Raw genomic sequence first — 26,804 nt, forward strand, 5'->3', positions numbered from 1 at the left:
CCCTGGCCCTCCCACAGAGCTGCAGGATGAGCCTGGCTCAGGGTCTGGGCCTGTCCACCACACGCCACCTCCGCTTCCTCATTCACCCCGACGCCCCCTCGTGTCTTCAGCTTAGAGAATTATCCACATCATTTGAAGGACCCCAGCCAGTTGGTTCCTCTTTCTCTTGCACTGTTTCTGCCACCTTCCTCCTCCAGTCCCCAGGTTTGCTTCTCAGAATGTCTGCATGCCCCTGTCCCTTGGCCTTCACCTGCATCATTACCATCACACACATCACAGACATCATGTGTAACTCATCCACCATCCATTACACGCACAGCTTCACTGTCTGCTGCCTCCGCAGCTAGCTGACTGCTCCTTTGACTGCGGCATTGCTCAGACCTTGTGAGGGAGCATCAGCCCTGCCCTCAAAAACAGTGTCCCCTTTCAGGAGAGGAAAGACACGCCCTTGCCGGGAGGAGCCGAGGAGACAGTCTAGCTGCATGAACAGTGTGGAGGAGGGAGCGGGACACCCAGGGCGGAACCTTGGCATTCTGTCTTGAAGGGACGGCGAGGTTCCAGAGGCTGAGATGGCAAATCCTGGAGGAAGTCCTGTGTGAATAGAAAGAAGGCCCAAGGCAGGTTTAGCCCTGTGGACTCCCTTAATTCCCTCTGCCAAATCCATGCTGCCTTTAAGTATATAGGAAGTCCCTGGACTAGTGGCTTTCAAACTTTTGGTCACCACCCACTGAAAAAATGCATGTTATACCATGATGTGGTGCACATGTTTGTATACAAGGAGGACTTCAAGAAACCCAGAGTGTCTTCTGGGGGGCAGCCCCTTGGAGTCCAGGCTTCTCCCAGGTGGATGTTCTGGGAGCCCATTGACTTTAGTGGACCAGCTGGTGGTGTTGGGACAGGCTGCGTTCAACTTCAGCGAATTTTTTTTTTTTTAGATTGTTTTCATGTGTTTGCCCATTTCCTGATGGGTGATTCATGAGCATACCCACTCACACCATGCTGAGTGTTCAACAATTTTTGACCCAAGATGGCATGACCCCTGTGCCCCACCCTTCCTCTTCACCTGATCTCACCCCGAGTGACATTTTTTGGTTTGTTTTCCTGGATGGGAAAAGTCCTCACAGGGAAACGTTTTGCCGATGTGGAAGAGGCGAATCCAAAAAACGGCAGAAGCACTCGAAGGCATCAAAACTGATGAGTTCAAAAATCGTCTTAAGCAGTGGAAAAGGCGTCTCGATAGATGTGTTGCAGCACACAGAGAGGACTTTGACGGTGACTGACGTTTAAATGTGTAAGAATCGATATACCACTTTTATAAATAGGTTCCAGGTTTTTGGGGGTCTCTTTTGTACACCTGAAGCGAAAGTTGCACTGAACAGTGCCTGTACTTCCCCTTGGTAAATGTGGTGGGCTCAGGTATCGCCTTTTTTTTTTTCTTTTAATTTGCTGGTCATACCTATTAAATTGATTTAGTGATCTACTGTGTGGGGACTCAGGGACTCGAGTTTAACCAATGATGTGTTAAATCAGCAGTTCTCAAAGTGTGCTTCTTTGAGCGGCCTCAGCATCCCGGGAGCTTGTTAGGAATGCAGGTTCTCTGGCCTACCCAGAAGCTATGGTGGTGGGCCCAGCAGCTGGTGTTTGCACAGACCCTGGTGATGCTGGTGCCTGCTCTAGGCTGCACAACCAGCACTGAGTATCCCCTGCACAGCACTGCCCACCCAGCCCCTGGCTTCACCCCATACCCCTCTACCAATGAAACCCTTCTGGAAGCCGGCCTGTCCTCCCATCTACACACCCTCGTCCACAGCACTCCTCCCCGGCCTGCCGTTCTTATTATCTGCCAGGCATGTCGGCTCCAGGAGCGCAGGAGCTGTGTTCACCAAGGTATCGGGAGCGGGCCTGGCATGCGCTGGCCATATGAATGCTTTCTGAGAGCGAGGGAGGGAGGGGTGCCAAGGAACCCAAGCCTGTGGACCACACGCAATGGTCCAAGTGCTGCTTCGAGCAAAACAGGCCTCCTTGCGGAGCGGCTCTCCACAGAGTCTTGGGAGTTGAGTCAACCTTGATGCCAGAAAGCCGCAGAGATGCCGGCTGGAGGCTGGAGGCAGGAGGCAGGAAGCCCTGGTGGCGTGTTGGAAACCATGTGTCTTTCAGGACCTTAGAGCTGCGGGACCCACTCGGGAGACCTCTCCCCGGGAAGTTCTCGTGAGTCAGTCCTGTGTAAGCCAGACTTAGTCCTCAGTAGCTCCTCCAGGGTGATTTCATTAAGGTTCAAGCAGCGTGAAAGACTCCGATCCATGTTACAAGAATCTGCCAGGTGATCTTTGTTCCCATCTCTGAGCCTTCCCAGGGGTGAAGCATGCAGAGCTGTGGGCTGTATGAAGGCCGGTAAAGAGCGTGTGTGCTTCTTTGATTGGCTTCTCTCTCCCTTCTGGGTCCATGGCGAGCCAGTGTGTTTTCGGATCTGGACAGAAACTGAGAGGAAGCCTGTGCCTGGTTTCCCAGGGACAGTCAAGCACTTTGGAGCCCGGCACTGCCCACCAGCCCCGCGACTCTGCCTCTTCAGATAAATCTGCTGCTGGTGCATGTCCTGCTCTCATCGTGCAGTTGTCCTTGTTTGACTTTTTTGTAGAAATGGGATCTTGCTGTATAGCCCTGTCTGATCTCAAACTCCTAGTCTCAAGCGATCCTCCCACCTCAGCCTCCGGAGTGACTGGGCTTATAGGCGTGAGCTGCTACACCCAACCCAGTTGGACTTTTTCTTTTGTATTTTTTATCATTTTAGATTTTATAAAAATTACTTTCTTTCTTTTTTGAAAAACCATACCTTTTAACTTTTGGATAGGGACTAGGAAACATTAGAATAAAAAGGAGAGCTCAATGGGGCTTCTGTTCTGCGGAGAGTGGCTGGCTGTGCTTCTGCAGAACTCGACTGTCAGCGTGGGGCTTCTTCCCTTTGTGCAGGAAAGACAAAGACCAAGTCTTATTTGTAACTCACATCTGCCTCCTATGGAATGGTGAACGTGAGCTCAAAAATGTGTGGAAGCCGCTGGAATAATAACACCTGATTTTCAGGACCATTTGATCCTTGTGTGAGAAGTTTTATGCTATGAAATTGGTCTCATGCAGACATGTGCGCACACACATGTGCACACGCATTTGCAGATACTCTTGTGGCTTGGCCTATCGCCAGCTCCCCCCACACTGAGAAGAAAACCCAGGGAGATCGTATCCAGGGCAGGCTCTTTGCTGAATCCCACAGAGTAGTTTCTTAGGACAAGGGCCAGAGGAAGGCATGGTAGAGTGTCTGTGACACTGACCCCAGAGCCCTTCTGATCGCTAGTGAACACGGTCACCAGGCATACTCAGAGGTGCTGAGGAACTTGGGAGTCTGTCTTCCTAAAGGGTTCTCTGAGTGACGCTGGTCACCTTCCAGATTTGGGAACTGCTGTTGTGTGGCCCAGTTTTCTCCAATTCCCTGCCCTTAAATGCCAAGGAGGAGAGGACTTGAAGGAACAACTGACTGCTTTGTCTTGCTTCCGTACAAAAGACAGAGAAGTTTCACTTTATGATCCTTAAAATAGATTTCTTTAAAGTAGAAGATTTTTTAGCTGTAAGCCAAATAAAAGATCACAGTTATTTCAAAATCACAGCAGGGATGGGGCACTGTGAGCCAGGATGGAGAGAGGGGTCAGCACAGGGATGGGGCGGAGTCAGCACAGGGATGGGATGGGGTCAGCACAGGATGGGACGGGGTCAGCACAGGGATGGGGTGGGATCAACACAGGGAATAGGGCAGTGTCAGCAAGGATGGGAAGGGGTCAGAAGGAATGGGACGAGGTCAGCTAGGATGGGATAGGGTCAGTGCAGGGATGAGGTGGGGTCAGCACAGGGATGGGCCGGGTCAGCCAGGATGGGACAGGATCAGTAGGGATGGAGCAGAATTTGCAGGGATGGGATGAGGTCAGCACAGGGATGGGGTGGGATTGACAATGGTGAGGTGGGGTCAGCAGGGATAGGGCGGGGTCAGCACAGGGATGGGCCAGGTCAGCTAGGATGGGACAGGATCAGCAGGGATGGGACAGTTTCAGCAGGGATGGGGTGGGGTTGACAATGATGAGGTGGGGTCAGCAGGGATGGGGCGGGGTCAGCACAGGGATGGGGTGGGGTCAGCAGGGATGAGGTGAGGTGAGCTGTTTTCAATTCCTTCCTGCCATCTTTCTTCTGGCCATGAGTTTCAGCACAGGGATGGAGCAGGGTCAGCACAAGGTAGGATGGGGTCAGCAATGATGGGGTGGGGTCAGCAAGAATGGGGCAGGGTCAGCAGCAACAGGGCAACGTCAGCACAGGGATGGAGCAGGGTCAGCAGGGATGGGGCAGAGTCAGCAGGGATGGGGCGGGGTCAGCACAGGGATGGGATGGGGTAAGGGCTTTGTAGCCAGGGCCTACTCAATGTCCTTATTGCTGTGGTGGTCCCACGCGTGTATTGAAGTAGCACAATTTATCAGTCGAATGCTTAAAATTAGAGTTTTATTGTATAATAAGATCAATAAGTGAAAAATAGGGAAAAAATCAGTTTGATCATTTTCATCTAACAAATGCCAGAGTCCAATGCAAAAATATAGTTGGAGACCTGATAAACATTGCCAAAGGAAATAGGTGCTCTGTGAAGCTCCCATGTTGTGTAGGGACCATGTCTTTTGCCATTTGAGAGTAGAATAAATTTACTGCTAGTGCACTTACAGAGTTCAGCTTCTGGAAACAGGAGCTGTACAGCCAGGCTGCTGAGGAGGACTTGACACATTGTCTCCACATTCCTTCTTACTGCCCAGAACTAGTTATTGTAACAGAAGGAAAATCACATATTGCCCACCCTGAAAAACGGAGCTTGTTGACTGCAACTAGAAAATGATCTGCCACCGAGGCGTGTTATCTGCCAACAGGTGGTCAGGCTGACAGCAGCAGTGTGTTCTGTGGCTCCTCCGGACAGAGTCTGGGCTAGCCAGTCCCTCATTTTGCCATACCTTAAAGGGTGGTTTTAAAGCAGAATGGATAGTCGGCCTTGTCCCAGGTGTCTTCCAGATACGAGCATTCTGCACTTTATGCTCTTACTACATGCTGACACGGGAAATCTTTATATAAAAAGTAAAATGGACTCAGAAAAATTACTTTATGTGGCCCATCGTCTCAACCACAAGCACACAGTGCTGGTTGTGACATGGCGTAGGGAGTTACTCGAATGATGACAAAAGTGTGTTTCACCAGAGCATACTTGAGCAGCTTGTTCTTGGTGGCTTCTCTGCAGCACGGACTGTCACTCAAATGGAGGTGGTGATTTAGCCTGTCATCTAGAGGTAGAAGGATGTGGCAGCGTTTCCTGGGTGTCTTCCAGACTCAAAGTCGAAAGCATAATGCTTGACATGACTGAACTGCATTCATTTGATACTTACGTTCCTGTACACAGAAAGAGTATTCTCCAGAGTGAGAACATTTGCCTACTTTGAGCAGTAAGGTTGAGGGCTGGCTGTCTGTTTTGCTTTCTCTTTGAAAACAGACTTGTGCGTTGCTGTGTTGCTTCTGCAGCCCCAGTTGCTCCTGCCAACACGCCCGCATTCCCTGTCAGGGCCAGGGTCGCCCCAGCCTCAACGTGGGAAGCCACGTGTGCACGGCTCTCAGTGTGTGGGGCTTGCACTCTGCTCATGTGATATCGGATCTCCACTGTAAACTGGCCAGGACGTTTCCCAGCAGAAAATCATCATCGTATCTTCTGCTGGAAAGTGCACTTCATAAGGCTATTCTCTCCACAAAGGAGAGTAAACACTTTGAGCCCTTCCTCTTCCCCACCTTGGACCTAAACTGCCATTCCCTGTTTCCGAGACATAGTAGTGAATGCTCTGAATTCTCCGTCTTGGAAAACCTGGTGCTTTACACATTATCTACAGCCCCGCCTCCCCCATCAGAATGCGAGCAGGACAGGCATCTGTCATCCTGCTCCACCTCCCATTGCGTCTCCGACCAGGGGCCAGAAGCACGTGTCTTCCTCCTGGCCCCGTTGGTGCTGGCATGCCCTTCCCTAGCCCTCTGCATCTGTGTCACCAGGCACTGCAGCAAGCTTGTTTGCCCATTTCTGAGGGACCCTGATCCTTGGATGGAAATCTAAGCAGAGGAGAGGTGTGAGGAACATTGAGGTGTGCACAGGGAGTGCCCACAGTGGAGTCAGGAAACAAGTTTTCAGCAGTCAGGCTTGTTCAGCCCTGGCCACACCAGCACAGCTGCCTCCTCGGGAACCTGGCTTCCTCCATGGGGGCACAGCCTCCTCCCCAGGGGCTGCACGTGCACCCTCAGTGGGCAGGGTTAGAACCCACTTGCTCACAAGACCCTGGAAGGAAGGAATCTCTGCTTAGAGGGCAATGTCCTGGCTCCTTCCTCACGAGCACTGTGTACTAGGGTCACAGGCCCTCATTTGTGGTCCCCGTGAGCGCCTCACTGCCATCTCCCTCCAGAGAGGAGACAGAAGCCAAAGCTGGCCAGCAGCCTCTGGGGTGTGGCTGCTGAGCACCAAGGGGACCCTGTCCTGTCTGCCCTGCCCGTGCAGCAGAGTCCTAAGCTGCCTCTGCCATGGCGGGGTCAGCACAAGGGGACGAGGGGTCCAGCCACCTTCCCTCCTGGCTTCTGGATATGAGATGGTCTGGAAACAGCCACATTCAGAAGAAAACAGGACGCTTTAGTTCTACTGGAAGTCGCTGCTGACTATTTATGAGGAACAGCCTTGAGATGATTAGAGGTCTCAAATTTGCCTTTGGCCATTCAACTCAGTAGTCATTTGTAGCTTTTTTTCTGCCAGGCTCTGATGATTATTCCCTAAATAACTCAATTTTCATGTCATGAAGCAAACTAACTCGCCTGCCACAGGTAACGAACCCTATTTTTAAATTAAACCTTTTGATGTTTCCAGTTTTGCTTATTTTCTGAGTATAAACGTGCGGTGCACAATTTTAAGTGTAGATGATTACCATTTGAAATGAATCATGAGCACAGCACAGTTGTCCCTCTATACCCGGGGGGGTCCTGGTTCCAGGACACCCTCCGCAGATACTGAAGGCCATGGGTGCTCAGGTCCCTGGGGTAGGATGGCCCAGTGTGTGCCTGAAACCTGCGCACACCTTCCTGCAAGCTTTGAACCATCACCAGGTTACTTGTAACACCTAGAGCAATGTCAGTGCCATGCCAGCGTTGCCATACTGTATTGTTTAGGGGAAATGACAAGGGAGGAACTCAGTACAGAGGCTTCCGTCCATTTTCCCCCAAACTCTTAATCTGTGGTTGGCTGAATCCAGCAATGTGGAGCCCACAGATACAGAACTCTGACTGTATTTGGACATTCGCCTTTGCTCTTTATTTAAGAGTTGTGGAGACCCAGTAGGTGGGAAAGTGACCATCTGTCTCAGTTCCCACCACCGAAGGAAGTCACCACTCCAGTGGTTTCTAGATAACTAGGAGGCTGCCTTTGCTTCTGCCTTTCTTTTTTGTTACCCAACCATTTGACCTCATTGAGTAGGTTGGCACAGCCTCCCCACAAGCAGGTGCACCGACTTCTCTTTCTGGCTTTGGCCTGGGCAACCTGACTCAGTGTCAGGACCAGGAACCTAAAACTGAAGTCAAGGTTCCCAAACCACAGAAGGAGAAGAAGGGGACTGAGTGGCGAGAGGAAGCCCACGGGCTCCCTGGCGGCCTTTGCCTTGCTCTGTACATTGTTGCTGCTGGTGGATGAAGCTGGTCGTGTCCACCTATAAGCTGGTGCCCTTGTGCTGCTGAGCCATGGGTCCATGGGGCACAGCTGACCAGCTCTAGGCTTCCATGCTGTCGTCAAGCCTGCCCACCTCCCAAAAGCGCGCTAGTTTCAGATTTGGGGTTTTTAAATTTGTTATAATTGAGGGACTGAAGCCATTATTTAAGACTTTTCCAAACATCTCCTGCCTTGGAGTATTTTGGCTATCTTTTGGGAGGGGGGTAATTGTGTGTTTTTTTTCAGCAAGCTCAAATTAGATATGTTAAGTCTGTCAGGGTAACCTTTGACGACGATTTACTTGAGTGCAGTAAACATTTTTAAGTTTATGCTTTGGTCAATTCTGAATTAATGCAAAGATTTTTAAATGTTAAGCATAGATACAGCATATCTGGCTATCTCTATGATAATTGCCTTTTAGTTTATTTAAGCATGAAGATATTCATTCTATGCTCAGAATACAGTGGCCGCATGAGGAATAGGGCTGTACACGCTTCAGATACTCCTGTTTCCATGCTTTGTGGCACTTCCCATTTGTCATAACTTCTTGGAGTTACTCTGTTTTATCTGAGTGTCTGGTTTTTACACGTTCTGCCCCCTAGTCTGCTCTGAGTCACAACTGAATGCCAAGGACGTTCTGCGATGGGCTGGACGAGGGGTTGCCTTTAAATGGTGGAGACCACTGAGCCTGCTTTTCTGAGGGAGCATCTTGGGCCCATACCTCAGCCCAGAGGCCCCAGCCGCGTCTGGCGGGAGAGGCCCATGACTGGCACAGGCTGCGAATCCCCCGTGACCTCAGCAGGGCTCCACGTGGTGTCTGCCACCCTCCTTCTGCCGGGGGCTGTCAGGCTCTACAGCCATCACCCAAGACAGGCTCCTTCGGGGACCCTCCAGCAGGAGCCAGCTCTCCGCAGCCCACTCGCCAGCCGCCTTTCCTGGGGACCGTTCTTCATCAGGAAACTGCCATCAGCTGCAGGCCCCTCACCTGGCCAGACCTCCCAGGGCTCAGGAGAAGCACCGACTCTTGGCTGCTGGCCAGCCACTCTTGGCTCTGTGGGGAACTCATGATGCTGGGGTCGGAGGGGCTCCAGGGTAGGGTGGGAGTGGGAAGCAGGCCTGGAGTAAGTCTGGGCGTGGTGACCCCATGATGCCAGGGTCGGGGGGGGGAGCTCCGGGCAGCGTGGAACAGGCCACAGGGCTCGACTGGGCTGGGTTCACAGATGTCCAGGTTGACCCTTTAGATGGGATCTTTTTTTCATGTTAACATCATCTTGCAAACTAAAGCGGTGGTTTCACAGTACTGATTTTTCCACTTCAAAAAACAACCTTTAAACTTGGCCTGAATCACCTTATTGGCAGCATAACCTTGTAACTTAGACCAGAGATCATTGTTTAGACTTTGTGAAACCAGAAGGAACAAAAATAAAGAGAAGCGTGCCATTGTATGGCCCAGAAAGCGTTTGGGTAAATGAAGTAAATATCATATGTTTAAGGAATGGAACTAGGCTACATTATCTGAAGTCTTCTGGTGTACTGAATCTCGTTTTGTAAAACCAAATCTGACTGGCAGGCATTCTGTTGCTGGACGGTCTGTCGAGTGACAGCTACGGGACAGCCTCCTGTGTGGGAATCAGCAGGCCCAGAGCCAAGGGGGGTGCATGTGGCAACCATTACGGCGGGGGCGTGGTCGCTGGCTGACTGACAGCAGCAGCAGCGACTAGAAACAGCCTAATTTGATGTCCCTCATCCCCCTGAAAGGACGCTGCACCTGGGACCTTGTCCTTTCTCTCCCTGCTGCCAAATACGTGATCATTATGTATTGGATGCTTGGTAACATTCAGGGATGAATTCCTGCCACTCTCTTTCCCTTTAGGGGCTTTGCATTTGACTTCTAACCCCAAGGAAGGAGAGACTCACACTCCATGGCCCCCGGCCACCATAGCTTCTGTTGGCCGAGGATGTGCTTGTGTACTATGGCAGCTGGTGGCTCTGCTCATCATTGAGCCCTGAGACATGAGAGACATGCTCCTTGTTCTCATGGGGGGATGAGCTTAAGTGAACTTGAGTTGTGTTCAGAGCAGTGCCCAGAGCTTCAGTCGTATCCCAGGATGTTCCAGCCTGAAGCGGGTGGCCACTTTTCTCAAGGGTGATCTTATTTTTCTCCATTCAGTGTTCATATGTCTATGCAAATGCCCATGTTTGGCAATGAAAGCAGTCTTTCATCAAAAATGTACATGAGAGGAATTTCACTAAGAAGGACCTTCCAGGATATCTGTTCTTGTTTCTAACAGCCTCTGCCATTAAGTAACAGTCTTCTCGCCCCGTGCAGCCCACATGTGGCCTGTCAATACAGGCATGAGAAGTAAGAGCAGGTGGAACAGGGCCATGAAAGGTGGCCTCATCTCTGACACTCTGTGCCCCAGCCCCAACTATAGAGCCGTGAGAATTTCAGTCCTCTGTGCATGTCCACCATCCCCCATGTGGCCTCGTTGTTAACAGCCCTGCTGAAGAGGAGACATGGCAGGCTCACGGCACCCGTGGCTGTGGGTCGTGACACTGGCTTCTGGGGCTCCTTCGGTCCTCAGGCCTCCGAGTCCTCAGATGCATGTCCCCAGCGTCCCGTGGCTGACGTTCCTTCTTACAATGCTGCGAGTGCCCAAAGGGGCCTCACCTTTCTTTGTGTGTTCGGTCCTCACGGTGCAGCACCTGCCTGCCTGGGGACTCCCACACTGTCCCTGGAAGCACTCACCATCTGGGACGACTTGTTCTAAAGCGGCTCTCAGGGAGACATCGCGCAGGGCCTTAGGCAGACGGATGCAGAAGGGCAGGGCTTGCAAGGTGGAGGAAGGGGGTGCTAAGCCCTGAGGGGGGGCACCCAGACTTCCTGAGTATGAAAGACACAGGTCCTAGGGCACACACGTGGAGAGGCACACAGGGCAGACACGGGCCTGGAACATACAGGCAAGTTGCTAGGGACAGAGGCACCCAGTTGTGTAGTCCCGGTGAGTTATTCAACCCTCGCTGGGCCTCAGTGTCTCCTCCAGGACAGGTCTGTCTCATCGCCTCCCAACTTCCTGGTGCAGTGGGATGTCAGAAGAAACCAGTGCTTGTGGCGTCCCCACACAAAGCAGGCTCTTGCTGTTTGCAGGCTAGCGGCTCGCATGTCCGTCTGCTGGCTTCTCTGGAGCATGCTTGGAACTGGACTCCGGGCTGTGGGTTCTGAGCTGTCACAGGATGGCCCAGAGTTTTGTCTGTGCACTTCATGATGGGAAATAGCCATGCACCCTCCACCACACTTGATGCACCTGCTGGGTCCCAGCTTTCACAAGTCCACCCGTCTGGTTCCCAGGACACAGCTGAAGTTACTGCAAGTTAGTAAGTGGACCATAGCAAGCATCGAGGGCCGTGTCCCCATCAGCTGGGGCAGGGGGTGCGGTCCACAAGCCCTGTGTGTGACGTCTGCTCTCAGTGTCAGGATGTGGGCAGGGCTGCAGAGGTCATGACCCCAGGGAGGAGCAGGCAAAGTAGCACACAGAGCTGACACCATCCCTGCCCTTGAGAAAGCCTAGCCGCCTCAGGTTGGCGCGGGATGGCCTGGCCAAGGAAGGTGCAGGTACACCTGAACTTCGAGACAGACATGCTGCTGAGGATTTCTTCAGCCAGTTTGCTTTTCTTTGGAAGGAATCATAGAAAATTCTATTAAATGCTCACTTTAAAATATGATTTGCTTTATAAGAATTTGCAGTTTATTCACTGTTTTTCACAAACACCCGTACTAAACCAGTCATCCTTCTTTGCGCCGTGCCCGCCTGGAGGTGGGCACCCTGTGTGGGGGTAAGGCTGTACCCTGTGGCCCCTCCGAGGAACTCAACCGCCGCTACCGCCTGCACGGCTTCTCCGGTTTTGTCCATGCTTGTTCAGTGTGCATTCTGTTCTCAGGGTTCAAAAACAGAAAACTTGGCATTTTAAATTACTTTCTGATTCCAGTGTTTTTAAAAGATGCATTAGTGTTTGTGTCTATGAGGGGACATACCAGTTCCTCCAGGTGTATTCGCGTGAGCTGTCGCGTTGGCCACGGTCCTAAGCCCCATGTGTTCGTCTTTGCAGTAGGATAAGAGGACGCCTGGAGTGTAGCTCTCCTGGAGAGGAGACAGGAAGCCACGCTCTTGTCGTGCGTGTCCCTGTCAACCTCAGCATGTGAGAAATGCAGGTGGCTTTTTAAGTTCCAGCAAAAACAGTCAAGTCATTTCTGGGTCACTCTGGTTGTCCTGTGTCTCCCTCCAGCCGACAACCGCTGTGTCAGAATGATGTGAGGACAGTGTCCCCACACGCCCCTCCTTGCTCAGGAGCAGAACCACTGTGCCCTTCTCTGTCATCAGCCTCAGGAGTGGCCGGAAGGAAGGGTTTAGAGAACGCCTCGGAGGAGCCAGGCAGGATCCTCCCTCCTGGAGGGCACGGGCCAGAACCACCCTGACTCCAGCGCCAAGTCTAGTGGAGCCAGAAGAGAGATTTCAGAAACCCTCGGCTTCGCCCTTGATTTTTTGAATAGGGAAAGAGGAGAGTTGGCACGTCTGTGGTGGCAGAAATGCCGGGGAGACCCCAGGCCCAGACCCCGGCTGCCCCGGCTGCCCGCTGGTAATGCTCCTCTCACTGCACCACTCTCCTCTGCAGTCCAGGGACGCGTAACCGTGCACGTCGGTCTAGGGTAGTCCTCTCTCAAAGCGGCCTCAAAAGTGTGGAGGTCTGGCTCTTCCTGACCACGGGCCTTTCTGTTCATTGTGTAGAAAGTGTGATAGTCCCCAGTGAGCAGAGACAGTATCCAGTGAAGGCTCATTACGGCACAAGGTCAGGAATAAGCAGAGCAGTAGAGAAGGGTGATGTGGGCATTGGAAGCCTTTAGAAAGAACGGGGAATTCCAAGGGCACAGACCCTTTGGAGAACAGTGTGGCTTATCCGCCAATGTTGAACAAGTGCTTCTCCATGCACGTGTAGGTCTACATCTGACATAGGCACCTGCCCCTGCGTGGAGGAGGCACATAGAACAGCATCCTGGAGTCAAACCCCAGAAATACACCAGTGTTTATCAGCGATAGAATCGATCAATAAGCGGCGGTGTGTCTGAGCAACAACCCTTTATTTTATTTTATTTTTCATTTTTTATTTAAAAAATTTTTTTTTTAGTTGGAGTCTCACTCCGTCACCCAGGCTGGAGTGCAATGGCACACTCACGGCCACCCCAGTGTTAACCTGCTGGGCTCCAGCGATACTTCTGCCTCAGCCTTCAAAGTAGCCAGAACTACAGGCGCGTGCTACCACACCTGGCTAATTTCTGATTTTATTGTAGAAACAAGGTCTTGCCAAGTTGCCTGGGCTGGTCTTGAATCCACGGGCTCAGGAAATTCACTTGCCTCAGCCTCCCAAAGTGCTGGGATTACAGGCTGAGCCACCGAACCCGGCCAACCCTTTATAAACAGTGAAAGCAAGTGAGCCAGCTGGCCCTAGCATGGTCGATCTCACACACATACTGGTAAAAGAATAAATCCAGACACAGGGCAGATGCTCTGGGATTCCATGGACTGACGCTCAAAGGTGGTCAGAACTCGCCTAGTGTGTCAAGGCATGCGGATATGGGTGTGTGTGTGTAAAAAAGAGCTGGGGCTGGCGGTCATGGAATAGGGGTAACACAGGAGGTGGCAGGGTGTGCTGTGGCTGAACTCTGGTGGCCGTGGAGCAGGGGTGACATGGGAGAGTGGTGTGCTGTAGTCAGACTCAGGCAGTGGAGCTGGGGTGACATGGGAGACAGTGGGGTGTGCTGTGACTGGACTCTGGCCTTGGAGCGGGGGTGACGTGGGAGCCGGCAGGATGTGCCGTGGCCAGACTCCGGTCATGGAGTGGGGGTGATGGGGAGACATCGGGGTTTGCTATGGCTGCACTCAGGTGGTAGAACCAGGGATGATGCAGGAGGGAGATAGCAGGGTGTGCTGTGGCCGGACTCTGGCAAGGGTCTGTGAATGCTTGCCTTCTGCTCATGCAGTTGTTACCCTTCTGTGTTTGGGAACTTTTCTGTGTGTTTCATATTTCACAGTAGGATGGATTTTAAAAAGGGAGGAGTCTGAGAAGTCTTCTCTATCGAAGAATTGATCAAAGGATGGTGAGTGATGGAGATACTGAAGGGATTCCAGAGGAGGAGTGAGTGTCCTTCCCAAGCATATAAACCACTCTCCCTGTTCCACTGACGCGTTAGAAGTCAGATGATTTCACCCATGTTCCCTCTCCTAAAATGTGATCTGTGTGCCTCCAATGACTAGAAAGTGTTTCATAATTACTCTAGATTGTGAACTAATGATAATTTTTTAAATCCATTTTTAATTTTTTTCTTCAGTGTGTAATATGTTTGATTTCACTACAAAGCACGTAGTGAAAACATTTTAAATGTTTTTATTTTTAAAAGGAACTGGTTGGTTAACCCCCTTGGGTCCCCTCCCACTGTGGGAGCAGTTCTCAATAAGTCCTGCTTTCAAAAAAAATAAAAAAATAAAAAAGGAACAGGCCGTCTAGGCAGTAGTTAGAGAAGGTTATCATAATGAGTGTGTGGACTTGGAGTTAGTGGGAAATGGGAAATATTTGACATCCCTGCTTTCTCAAAAAGGAAGGCCCAGCTCTCAGTGGGCCGTGGGGGAACCCAGGCCAAGGCTGTGGTTCGCCTGTGATCACTTTCAGAAAGCCTGTTTGTTCAGTTATTCTCACTGATCTAGCAATGAATTTGTTAAACAAGTAACTTTTACGTGTACCTTAATGAGTTCAGTACTTTTAGAGCTGAGCGTGTAGCTAATTTAGCTAATTTAAATCAAGTAAGTAAAAAGTTTGAGAAAAAATTTAATAACTTTGCAACCTTGGGGAGGACATTTGTGTTTCTAAGAGGCAATTGTTAGTCGTGAGAAGACGACAGAGGATGACAGACGTGCACACTAAAATGTAATCGGCCACAAAGAGGCTGGGTACAGAGCAATATTTGAAAGTAAAGAGAGAAACTACTGTCTGAACATGGGAAAAATTAAATCTAGATTCATTGCATTTGCAGATTCAGAAGTTTGAAAAGGAAGTATGTACATATATTTGAAAGACGATGTCCCACGTGATTTATTAACAGAGCTTCATTCACTCTTGCTGGTGGTTCTAGATGCGTGTTCGCCCCTCCATGTGGAAGGGCAAAGGCTAAAGCACCCTGCCTCCGTCTAGCTAGGCTTGTGCTATTTTGAACTCGCAAGGAGGATTTAATCAAGCAGATCATAGCTGACAGTCCAGAGTGTCCCTCAGAGAAGTGGCATTTCCTCCTGCTGACCCGTCTTGCGGGGGCAGGGAGGCAGAGAGCTTGCAGTGGAGAGCTCCACAAAAACTAGTCTATTTCCAGAATTACCTTTGAAAAAATTTACCTCAAGGCATTTTCTTTATAGGTGATAAATGACTTTTGTGGAGGATAGAAAGAATAAAAAGGATAGTTTAAAATCACAGAAGTCTCAGAATTTAATTTTTACTAACCAGTCAATAGGCTTGAAATAGGTTTGAACTCAGATAATTTCCATTTGTTATATTTTTCTCAGACTAGAATCTACCTAAAAATACTTTTCTAGGCAAGGCAGTTCTGATTAAATTTTATATAATGTACATGGTTGGATTATAAGTTTTGTGGTCAGGCTCTATATAGGCTTATACATTATAAACTGTCAGCTTATAAGAAGTAAAAAATAAAAAAGCTGGTCGTCTGGGACGGACCAGCTTCACGGTCACCCGTCCAAAGATGAGGTGGCAATCGTGGTTTTGCACACGTGACTCTTCATGTTTCTCTGCACGTCTGAGGGGCTCCTCCCCACCCAGAGTCCCCCTCTTCTCGGGGTCCAGCATCAGCATCTCCTCAGCAGACTCCCCGCAGGGTGGCCAACAATGAGCACCGCGTGGGGGTCCGCGGTGTGTCAGACACTGGGGCTGCCCTCGGAGCAGGAGCACCTCTCAGCAGGGACTGTCCGGGCCACATCTGACTCTGACGCTGTGTCTTTTCATCACAGGTTTCTCTAGTTCTGTTTATATGTGTGTTATTGTTTTACAAAATAGAACTTATTTCCTCAACCTTTTCGCGAGGGGAGTTCTTTAGGCCTAAGAAAGCATGTGCCTTATCTCTTGAGGGTGACAGCCTCTGGTCATCCCCCCGTTCTTCTGCCGAGAGTCCTCTGGGCCGTGGGCCGCAGAACTGGTGGAGCAGTCACCTCGCTTGCTGAGCATGTGCTTGTTCTCTCGCTGCTGCTTTGTCCGCATGCAGGTGTGCCACCCTGGGGATGGGAACATGGGAGGTGGGTGGGGCGTAAGGGCAGAGCCTTTCAGGGGCGGGGCACCTGCCTGGGGGGTCGTGGCCCTCTGCCGCAGACGAAGGCGGCTGCCTGAGTGACTTTGCATGTCTACCGTAAGCCTCAGTCACTACTTCCATCGCTGACCTTCATGCCAAAGGCCAGTGGGCGCAGGGCAGGCAGCACCCCTGGGGTGGGATTGGCTGCATGCTTCCGAGGGACTTTGTGTAGAGGGTAGAGCTCACTGGGGTCAGTCTTTCCCAGCAGAACTCCAAGTCCTCGTATGTCCCAAGGACGCCTGAGAGCACGTGCCAGGCAGCCTGGTTGTCTGTGCGTGTCCTGAGCACGTGAGTCGGAGTGGGGTGCGCACCACTGGTATGACACACCCGTGGAGGGCTTCCTGGTTCCCACATGGGCAGGAGGACTAGAAGACCGGTCAGCTGGCTATTCACAGGCCCGGGAGGTCCCAGAGGCCAGGCCCAGGGCTGTGAGCCCTCAGTCAGCAGGTCCTGGGCATGAGCGCCAGTGCTGGTGACGGCGAATCTGTCCTTGTCCTTGCTGTGGTTCTGTGATGCGTACAGGGCTGGGAGCCAGGATAAGCATGTGCGGGATTGTGTGCTGGCTTTCTCCCGGGCTCCCCTCACCCTTCTCACTTTGGGAGATAACGGCAGGAGAGTTACCATTCTGACCACCTTCCAGATGCCTGCTTATCTAGACTGTGGAAGGCCCGGAGGCCCGACCTGAGCACAGAGCCCCATGGGGTCGGCTGCTAAAGAACCTTTCTTAGAGCCTGGCTGGAGGAGACCCCGAGACTGTGTGGAAAGATAAGGCCTCCTTGAGGCTGGGCCACGTGGAGGGTGGAGACAGCTGTGCTTGTCTGCCTCTTTGTTCTGGGGAAAAACAAGAGCACCAGAGGCCCAAGGATTGAGAACGTGAAATGGGCCCATCGCAGAGGAGGCCTGGCTGGTCCTGGGCCGCCCTCCCTCCTGCGCTGGCACCTGTGAAGAGCCGCCAGACCTCTGCCTGAAGAAGACACGCCCTGCTCTGTCTCTCTGCCCTGTCTCCACACCCCTACACTGATTCCTTCTTCCCCCCCAGTGGACCCGCCCTCCTCTGTCACACTGCCCCGTCCCCGTACCCCCACAGTGTTCCCATTGCCCCCCAGTGGACCCACCCTCCTCTGTCTCACGGCCCCATTCCCGTACCCCTGCACTGGTCCCTGCTGCCCCCACCTGCAAGCGAAGTATGGATCTACCCGCCACCCCTCCCCACCTCCCACCCCCACCTCCACATCACCCACCCCGCAGCACCTGTGCCCGGCCTGTCCTGCCCTGCCTCTGGTCATGCTCCTGACCTTTCTCTGCCTAGAGTGCCCTTCCCCCCCGACAGGTCCTGATCCGGCCCCTTGTTGGCCAACCACAACTTGCCACCTCCCCCTGGAAGCCTTTCCTGATACTCCCAGTTTAAAGTCATTTGCCTGACACCGCACGTGGTCTTGTCATCTCTTGCCCCATCTGGTAGCCGCTGTCATCCCTTCTTGTCTCCGGGCCTGGATTATCCTGGCTCAAGGCTCTGCCTGGGCCTTCCAGAATCATCTGTGGCTGGCTTTCCCTGGGGAGCCGTCAGGACTCTCAGGCCTGTCACGATTGGGGTTTATCATGGATGCTTTTGCTTGCGCCCTGGGACCTGCTCAGAGGGGTCATCATCCTGGAGGGCCCGGGCCCTTTCTCGACTGACCATGCCTCTGAACAGCTCCCTCTGTGGTACCTGTCCCCTGCCTTCCTACCCCAGAACCACCCTGGATGTACCATCCTGCCGGCATCACTGGATGCTGGGCCTGGTGACACACACCTGTAGTCCCCCTACTCGGAGGCTGAGTTGGAAGGATCACCTGACCCCAAGAGATCACAGCTGCGGTGAGCCAGGATCATGCCACTAAGCTCCAGCCTGGGCAACAGGAGACTCCCTCCGACAAAAAATGAAGAGTGCAGCATGTACGTGTCCAGTTTTCAGTTAGGCACCCTCTCATCCACATGTCTGCATCTCATACATACGGGAGGTGTGCACTTCCCTTCCTGTGGTGAGACATATGTGAGATGGAAAGGTGGTGGGGACCGTCCCACCAGCACCTCCATCATCCTAGGCTGGATGTTCCTAGGGACATGAGGACAGGGCAGGGGTAGGCTGGATTCAGGCATTCCCCTAAACTCAGCCACGATAGTCGTTTACTTCCCAGCATCCCATGGGTTCCATGTGGCTCACATGGCCCCAGGCAGCTGTGGGCAGGTATCCCACTAATGCACCTGGCGTGTGGGGCCCAGTTTTCCACTCTCTTTTTTAAATAACTCTGCATTTGTTCACAAACCATTTTTACCCCTTCATTTGTCATTTATTTGATCATTCACTGAACATATGTTTGCTAGGGCTCTGGCGATATTCTGAATACTAGGAGACATTTCAGTGGAAATAAAACCCAAACGTCCTGCCCTCATGGAGTTTATGCCCCAGTGAGAATTCTACCTCATATTCGTGCGTTTATTTTCTGGGTCTTACTCTGGCAGTGGTCTGGTGCTATCCACACCGATGGGCCCACTGCGGATGGCAGGCAGTCCCCCAGTTGGCCTTCAGTAAAAGAGGCTCTTTCAGTAAATCCTCCTCTTTGCCCTTCCTCTCCTGGGCTCCTGAATTGGATCGACTTTCCTCAGAAACAGGCGGTGGGACTCACTGCCACCAGCGTCTGTCTCCTGACAAGTTGACACATCTGATGGCATTGGCAGCTTGGACTATCACACATGTACCCACGACTGATTCTCACAGCTGCAGGCTCCCCAGACGGACAGGCTTGCGACCCAGCCCTCGAGGCCCTCCCTGCCTCCGCTCCAGCTGCCAGCCATACTGCCTCACCAGCCAGAAGAGCACCCAGGCCTGTCTGCTCAGAGGGTCCGCCGGCCTTCGCTGCCCCCTCCAGCGCCCAGCCGTGTCTCCATAGGTCCTCTTGTCTCCTCCTCGCGCCCACGGCCTGTTCAAGGAGCGGCATCTCCCCCGTCTTTCCACCACAGCCCCATATGCAAGGCCTCATGTAGTTGAAGCCCCCAACACTTGGCTTCAGGACGTACCACTGAAGGACCAAAGACTTGCAGCCATGGGACACAGGAAGGAAAGATAGAGGGCTGCATCATCTCCAGATTTAAGAAGAGGACATAAGTGTGAGCCGCTTTACCTTGACCTGAGCAGGCCTGCCCTGTGCAAGCCCTGCGAGCGCCACTGACAGCAGCTAGCAGTATTCCTGGCCACCACCCACCACCTTGTCGTCCAGAGGCTTGATAGGACGTTCAGAAATTGTTTTTAATGTGCTGCCTGATGGTCTGACTTTAAATTGTATGATGCTTTCTGGAGCGACAACAGTGCTTGCTAAAGTGTCTGATGCTCTGTGAGCACCTTCAGGTGGGAAGACAAGCGCGCCCTTGAGCTTTTGTGGTAGTGAAGTCACTGCAGTGCATCCTATACCTACTCACTGAACTCCCAGGTCATGTGAAAGACAGCAGAGACGGGGTCCAGGCTCAGCTGCCAGGGTGTCCTGCTCCTGGTCACTGGAACTCCCAGGTCACATGACTGGTGGCAGAGATGAGCCCGGGTTTCTGATTGGCTTGGTATACCCAAGTCTCACCTTGGCTTTGTCTCTGAGCCTGGCGTTCTGATGTCCCGCTGTTGTAGGTTGATTCTCTGGGGTTGATAAATACATTCTGGCCAAACCTGAGAGTCCAGCATTACCTGTGGATCCAAAAACCAAAACAATACCCTGTTGTAAGTAGCTTTGACTGAGACCAAGCTGCAGGCCTGAGATGGGCTTTTTTTCTCATCAAGCCGAGTCATAGGACACATCTCCCGGAAAGGGGGCCGCCGAGACCCACCCGCACAACCTGGGTCTGTGTTGACCCGTGCCCTGCTTAGGGCTGGCCAGTTGTGCACCAGGTCTTGCCTGCTGTCACACGGGGCCACCTTCCTCGAGCTCCTCGTCTGCCTTCCCAGAGCCTTGGTTGACCTCCAGGCATGTTGACAGACAGTGATTGGCAGAGCCCAGAGGAGTCCCAGAAAACCCAGAGAAGGGACATATGGTGGAGAAGCTGGATGGGGTCAGAGCGGGGAAACCTGAGCCACTATGCAGGGCTCAACCACACCAGAGACGAAGACACTCCCAGGGAGAAGATGGCCCAGCCCGCAGGTCAGCACCAGCTATCTCCAGAGCTTAGAGGACGTCAGGGAAAGAGTGGCTTCCTCTAGGTTGTTGGTTTCCATTCAGATGATGACATTTCCTAGACTGAGTCCTGACAGATCGTGTCCCCAGTGACTTTCATGCTAAATTAAGCCTTTCGTCTTTCTTTTCCTTAGCACTTCAGGCATCTAACCGCAGGAGAACACACTTTTTTAAAAAAGGCCATCTGAGTCGAGCACGGTGGCTGCTGGAGCTGGGGGGGAGGCAGAGCTGGGGGCAAGTTAAACGCAGCTTCCCCCCCGGCTGACTGAGCAGGGTTTAAAGCTCTTATGACGTAGGCTCTTGCCCTTCCAAAGTGCCCAGGATGCTGGTCTTACCGGCAGCTCTTTTCAGGAAGAAGGAAACGTGTCACTGCGTGCCTCCCCGTGGTTACTGCATGCAGCCTGTCCCACAGAACACGAAGAGCACATGTAACATGGCACGAGGAACAAGGGCACAAGGCCCTTTCTGAACTTTCTTGTGCCAGTGAGCAGTTCCAAGCAAACCGTTCCAGAAGGGACACCACCCACTCCCCGTTGGCTGTGGAGAGAGGGTGCCGGTGTATGGCCTTTGGCATCTGCATGCTGCCCACGCGATTGAATGTTTTTCGGTCACAGCGGCCTGTTTGTGATGCTCTGTCTTCATTTGCATCTGGGAGGTGACCAGTCTGTGGAGGGACCAGTCTTGAAGGACGGCACAGGTAGGCCAAGCTCAGAATCTCAGCCCACTGGGCCATGAGCTTGGCCACAGGCAGGCTACATGCATCTTGGCTGAAGCAGAGGCAGCCTCGGCCTTTAAACCTTCCTGTCAGCCCATCCCTGGCAGCTAGAACCCTGCAACCCCTGTCCACACAAACCCAAACCTGGTCCTGTCAACATCAGCAGGCCACAGCCCTGTCCCACGGTGTCCTGCAGGGCCTGGAGGCCGAACCTGATGGGGCATCTCATAAAAGAACAACCCATCAGTGGGGTGGTACACACGGGACCTTTGTTTTATACCAGGTGAGAGAACTAAGTCCTGAGAGATGCCACGAACTGCTCCAAACGGCACTGCTTGCCGCAAGCTGTGCCAGGCTGGAGCTGCGGCACCAGGTCAGAGCCGTAGCCTGGCCCTGTCTGGGCTTCATGGGGAGTCCATGGCACACCGGTTCAGTGACTGTGGGCTGGTGCCGCCGGAGGAGCATCTGGGGCTCTCGTTCACTGCTTGGAGGCATGGAGGCCAGTTCTGCAGGGACCACCGCATCCCCAGAAGGGCCCAGAGGCCTGCCCTCAGAGGCAGCAGCAGACACCGGGCCACCTGGTCCTAGCTCCACCCTGACTGTGCTCTTCTTGTCCCCGGTCCCTCCAAGCCTCAGTTTTGTTGCCTCCGCAGCAGAGGTGGTGCCGCTGCTGCATCGCAGGATTGTCATGGGGCTCGAGGTCGTTCGGGCGTGTATCAAACTCCTCATCCAGCAGTCATCTCTGGAGCATCAGTGACACGCCGGTGCACATCAGTCCTGCTTCTGTGAGCCTATGTTCTGGCAGGAACATGACACACACAATGAGCAAACCAGCAGACGAGCTGCGCGCTGAGCGGCATGACGGCAGACACCAGTGCACCCAGGCGCACTTCTGCTCATACCCAGGCCTGTCATGTGAGAGGCCCATCCTTGGGAGGCTGCTCGTGCTGCTTGTGCTGAGCTCCCACAGAAGGCCCGTGTCTCCTGGCCAGCCCCTCCACCTTGGGTGCTGCTGACCTAACAGAAGGGTGTGGATGCCGGGGCCACGTTCCGGATGTCAAGCTCATGTGGAAGTGACCCTCTGTCCTTCCCACAGCCATGACCCGCCCAAGGCGACGCCCCCTCCACTTGGCCTGGCTCACTCCCAGGGAAGGCCGCCCACTCCCAGATGGCATCTGTGGCCACACACATGCCCTTGTAGATGTCTGTGGGCACTTGCTTCTGGTCTCATGTGGGAGACTCAGTGCTGTGTTTCTGTTACTTACGAGTGAGAGACAGCATGGCCAGGCCAGCCATATCTCCAATCCAGCCTTTAGATTCAGGCTCTGAGAATCATGAGAACGCCGTCCACTCCCATGCCACGGGGATGTCCTTGACAGCAGCCACTGCCTGTCACACACTGACCATGTGAGGTGCTTTGCAGGCCCCACACACAGATCCTCACGGGGTGGGCAGGACAGGTCATCCAGAGCCTCCAAGTGGAGTGGATGTCCTCCTCAGAGCTCAAGTCCGAGCGAGGGGAGGAGACTGCATGCGTCACTGGCAAGCGAGGTCCAGACTGTGTGCTCTCGAAGGCTGCACCCGCATGGCCACCACACCCCAGGGCCCCAAGAATGAGCAAGCAGGTTAGAAGAGGGGCAGAGATCCAGGTGCCTGCCTGCATCTGCAGCTCCTCCTAGCTGTCCCAAGGACTCGTTGCAGAGAGAGGCAGCCAGCGTGCCAGTGCAGGGGCCGCCATCGTCTGCGAGTTGAGTATCACATTCTTGTGAAGAGCTGCTGTATAGAAAGGACGTCTGAGCCGGGCTCAGTGGCTCAGCCTGTAATCCCACACCTCGGGAGGCTGAGGTGAGTGGATTGCCTGAGTCCGCGGTTCGAGACCAGCCTAGGCAACTTGGTGAGACCTCATCTCTACATTAAATTAAAAAACTAGCTGGGTGTGCTAGCATGCACCTGTAGTTCCAGCTATTTGGAAGGCTGAGGCAGAAGGATTGCCGGAGCCCCAGCAGGTCGAGGCTGCAGTGGCCAGGAGCGGCCAATGCACTCCAGTCTGGGCGACAGAGTGAGACTCCAACTCAAAAAAAAAAAGAAAGGACGTCTGTTGGCTTAAAGAGGGCCTCATGATGAGCCCATGTGTCACTGTGGACAGGCCAGCTTAGCACTGTCTACTGTGCCCTGGGCACGCCTGCCACTTGGGTGCCGCCTTTCTTGAGACATTGTCCACGACACGTGAAAGCTGTGACTCGCTGGCGGAGTGGGCTCCTTTCCCATGGGAGGGAGGGTCTCCATGGTGTAGACACACCCATGCCAGGTGGTGGGAGGCCTATTGCAGGGCTTACCCAGGTCTACTAACAAGGTCAAGAGCAGCATGGACTTCTTCTCCTAACCAAATGGTTGTCAGGGGCCTGGGACCAACTCTGACCTCGTGCCTGTCACTTTTGGAAGAAGCTGTGTGGGCAGTTTACAGCAGACTTGTCAGGCGTGCATTTTCCCCCACAGCCTCTACCCCCTGCGTCGGCGTAAGGGCTGATGGTGTGGGCCAGCCTGTGGACAAGGCTCTGCTCTCCCTAGGGTGGGCAGCATCCTTTCCTCACAGCACTCATCCTCCGTGACCTGGTTCCTTGGTGGAGGACCTGACCCACCCTGCAGAGGTCTGTGGGGTAGAGGCCAGGAGGGCCTGCATACTGTGCCAGGCAAGACCTTGAACCTGCCTCCATGTCAGCAGGTGCGTGGCCCAGAGCCCAGCCTCAGCCACCCTGGGCTCCTCTTCTCTGAAGGAGGCATGGCAAAGACTGGCCACCAGGCGTGTTGTGGAGTCCGGGTGGGAGCGAGGAGCCCTCTCATTGCTGTACTGCAGATGATTCACAGAAAGGTGCTGAGTCTATGACAGAGACCCAAGAGCTGCCGAGGGGTCAGGGACGCCCAGAGCACTCTGGGGGTGGGGGACCTCAGGAGTAGCTGATGAGGAACTAGAGGGCTAGGCCCCCTGGATCCCCTGTGGACGAGAGCCCAGTAGCACGTCACACGCTTACCACGGCCACTGTGATCACAGTAGAACTGCCTGGGAGCACCAGCATCTGAGAGGCTGGGGTCTCCAAGCCAGTTGCTTTGGGAAGGGGTGGAGGGAGGATGCGGGTGTGGGTGACACTGGGGTCTGCATGTGTCCCCACTCACACGACACAGATGCCACATGCTGGGACGTGGCTTTGCAGATGCCATGGCAGGTGGGGCTGTGCCATCTGGTGTGTTGACACCATGTCGCTGACAGTGCACTCCTCTTAGGAATTCCCACAGAACTCTGCCCCTCTTCAATGGTTCTGGAACCCTGAGCATCCGACACTTGGAAGTTCTTAGTCTCAGTTGTTGTAAATGTTGTTTTGAAATCCCTGCACAGCTCCTGTGTGTGTGTGTGTGTGTGTGTGTGTGTGTGTGTGTGTGTGTGTGTGTGTATGTGTGTCTGTATGTACATGTCTGTGTGTGCGTGTGCATGTCTTTGTGCATGTGTGCCTGTATGTGTGCACATGTCTGTGTCTTAGAGGTCTGTGTGTGTGTGCGCGTGTGTGTGGCTCCTCTTCCTGCCCCTCTCCTTTCCTACAGTCTTTTGAATCTACCCGCCTAGCAGCATCCTAGGTCAGGTCCGTTTTCCATCCCTAGATCTGACCCTGCCCCGCCTGTGCCCTGCACCCTGGACCCACACTGAGATGGGAGCTATCACTGCATGGCCCGCCCTCTCCATGTGTCCCCCATCCCCCACTGCCCTCCAGCTCCTGGGCCTTGGTCTCGTGTGCCTGGAGGAACTCTTGTCCCCCTTCGCCCAATGCCTCTGCTGCCCCCACCTCCACAGTGTCTTGTCCTTCCCGCTCTGCCGCCCTGCCGTACTTGGTACTTCATTGCCGATGCTGCTGTGAGGGTCTCTTTCCTCCATAAAATTCCACCCTCTGTGAGAGCAGAAGCTGTGTGACCACGTACCCCTGAACTCTAGGCCAGCCGTGCAGGACCTGCCTGGCTCCAGGTAGCAGTCGGTCAGAGGAGTGAATGAACGAGCAAGTGAACGGAGTCCCGTGGAAGGGTTAAGGTAGATCACATGTGTGAGACATCAGCCGGTGTGGCTAGGACGGGGCAGGCCGCGGAGTGTGACTGACGGTTACCTTGGTCTGTCCATGCATAAGTGTGCTCGGTGCCTGGCTGGCTTCCCAGGACGCAGCAGCTCCGTCCTTGTGGTCAGTGTGGATGCCTGTATGGCTGTGTGTTGTCCCTCGTCTCTCTCCCTGCCTCCCCTCCTCTCAGGGCCCTCCTGTCTCGCCCTCCACACTGAGACAGGGGTCACCCCAGGGTGGTCTTGTGAAGCAGAGGCTGGGCCTTAGAGGCTCTAGCTGCAGCTCAGTGCTGAGAGTAGGGCCACATCCTCTGCTGTCGGCCTCCCATACTGGGCCCTTCTCGGGTGGCCTTTCTCCTCCCACATCCACCCTGCTGGGTCCCACTCGCAGCCCACCAGCCCCGGCATGCCCCTGGCTGGACCCAGTGTGGCCCCTGCTCTTCCCGCGGGGAGCAGGTTTGCACAGGAACCCTGTGAGTGCCGAGGGCTGGGATGCACAGCTGGTCACCCATGGCCCCTGGAGTCACGCCCTCCACAGCCCGCTGGCAGACACCGCCATGTCTGCTTGTGCGCAGGACGCACGAGATTCCAAGGTTGTCTTATTTTCGTTGCAGAAATTTCCGGAACTGAAGTTCAAGTACGTGGAGGAGGAGCAGCCTGAGGAGTTTTTCATCCCCTACGTGTGGTCCCTGGTCTACAACTCCGCCGTTGGCCTGTACTGGAACCCGCAGAACGTCCAGCTGTTCACCATGGATTCCGAGTGAGGTGGGGCACCCGTCCGAGCCCTCCGGCCCAGCAGCCTGCGAGTTACTTTATTTCTGGGCCACAGAAGCAGGCAGGTGACCTGGCATGTCCTCCTCAGCCAAGGATCACTCGCACACTCTGGAGAACTGGTGCCCATGGCAGTAGGTGTCGGCTTAAATTGTAGTGCACAGAGAGGAGATGCTGCAACAATAAACGAGAGCTCCTGTCCAATATGCAGTCGTGTTTCCAACCAAGTCTAGAGCTTTCCTGAGAGACCCATGGCCCGGACACATGGCACTTCAGCAGGACACATGGGTTCTTTTACATGTGCAAGATGCCTGTTTTGATCTTTTGAGGGATGGAGGGAGAGGGAGAGAGGGGAAGAGAGAAGGCAGAGGGAGAGAAAGAGGTGGGGAGAGAGGGAGGGAGAGAAGGAGGAAGAGAGACGAGGAGGGAGAGGGGGAAGAGGAAGAGAGAGAGGTGGAGAGGGAGGGAATGGGAAAGAGAAAGGAAGAGGGAGGAAGGAGAGAGGGGAAAGGGGAGAGACAGAGGGAGGGAGAGGGAGAAAGGGAGAGGTGGTAGGGAGAGAGGGAAGGTTCCTCTTGCATGAAGGAATGCCATGAGAAAGGCGAGGCAGGGATTCTTGGGAGCTGGTGCCTCGTGTGGCTGCCCCTGAGGGCTCCTGTCACCAGCGCTGGGCCTGAGCACTTGGCTGTGAGCCCTGGAGTCTCCACAGTTTCCCCTCAAAAGACAAAACGGCTCCCTCTATGGCTACAGGGCTCCGTTTAGATGTGGTCTCAGGCAGCAGCCCCGTTGAGATGGGCCGGCAAGATTGCCTCTGTCTGCTGTGGTCCCCAGGAAAGAAGGAC

At 53.7% G+C, this 26,804-nt stretch overlaps 1 protein-coding gene across 1 annotated transcript in view; it reads left to right on the forward strand.

The window, feature by feature from the left end:
* DYM (dymeclin) overlaps positions 1-26,168 on the forward strand; it is a 374,432-nt gene extending 348,264 nt beyond the window's left edge. Inside the window, exon 17 of the mRNA XM_008048608.1 lies at positions 25,806-26,168. Coding sequence (XP_008046799.1) covers positions 25,806-25,955 — 150 coding nt within the window. The 3' untranslated portion in view covers positions 25,956-26,168. The remainder of the gene's footprint in view (positions 1-25,805) is intronic.
* Positions 26,169-26,804: the final 636 nt, after the last annotated feature.

Source organism: Carlito syrichta, unplaced genomic scaffold (assembly GCF_000164805.1).
Source record: "Carlito syrichta isolate Samal-C Ts95f unplaced genomic scaffold, Tarsius_syrichta-2.0.1 Scaffold126426, whole genome shotgun sequence".
Classification (NCBI taxonomy): Eukaryota; Metazoa; Chordata; class Mammalia; order Primates; family Tarsiidae; genus Carlito; species Carlito syrichta.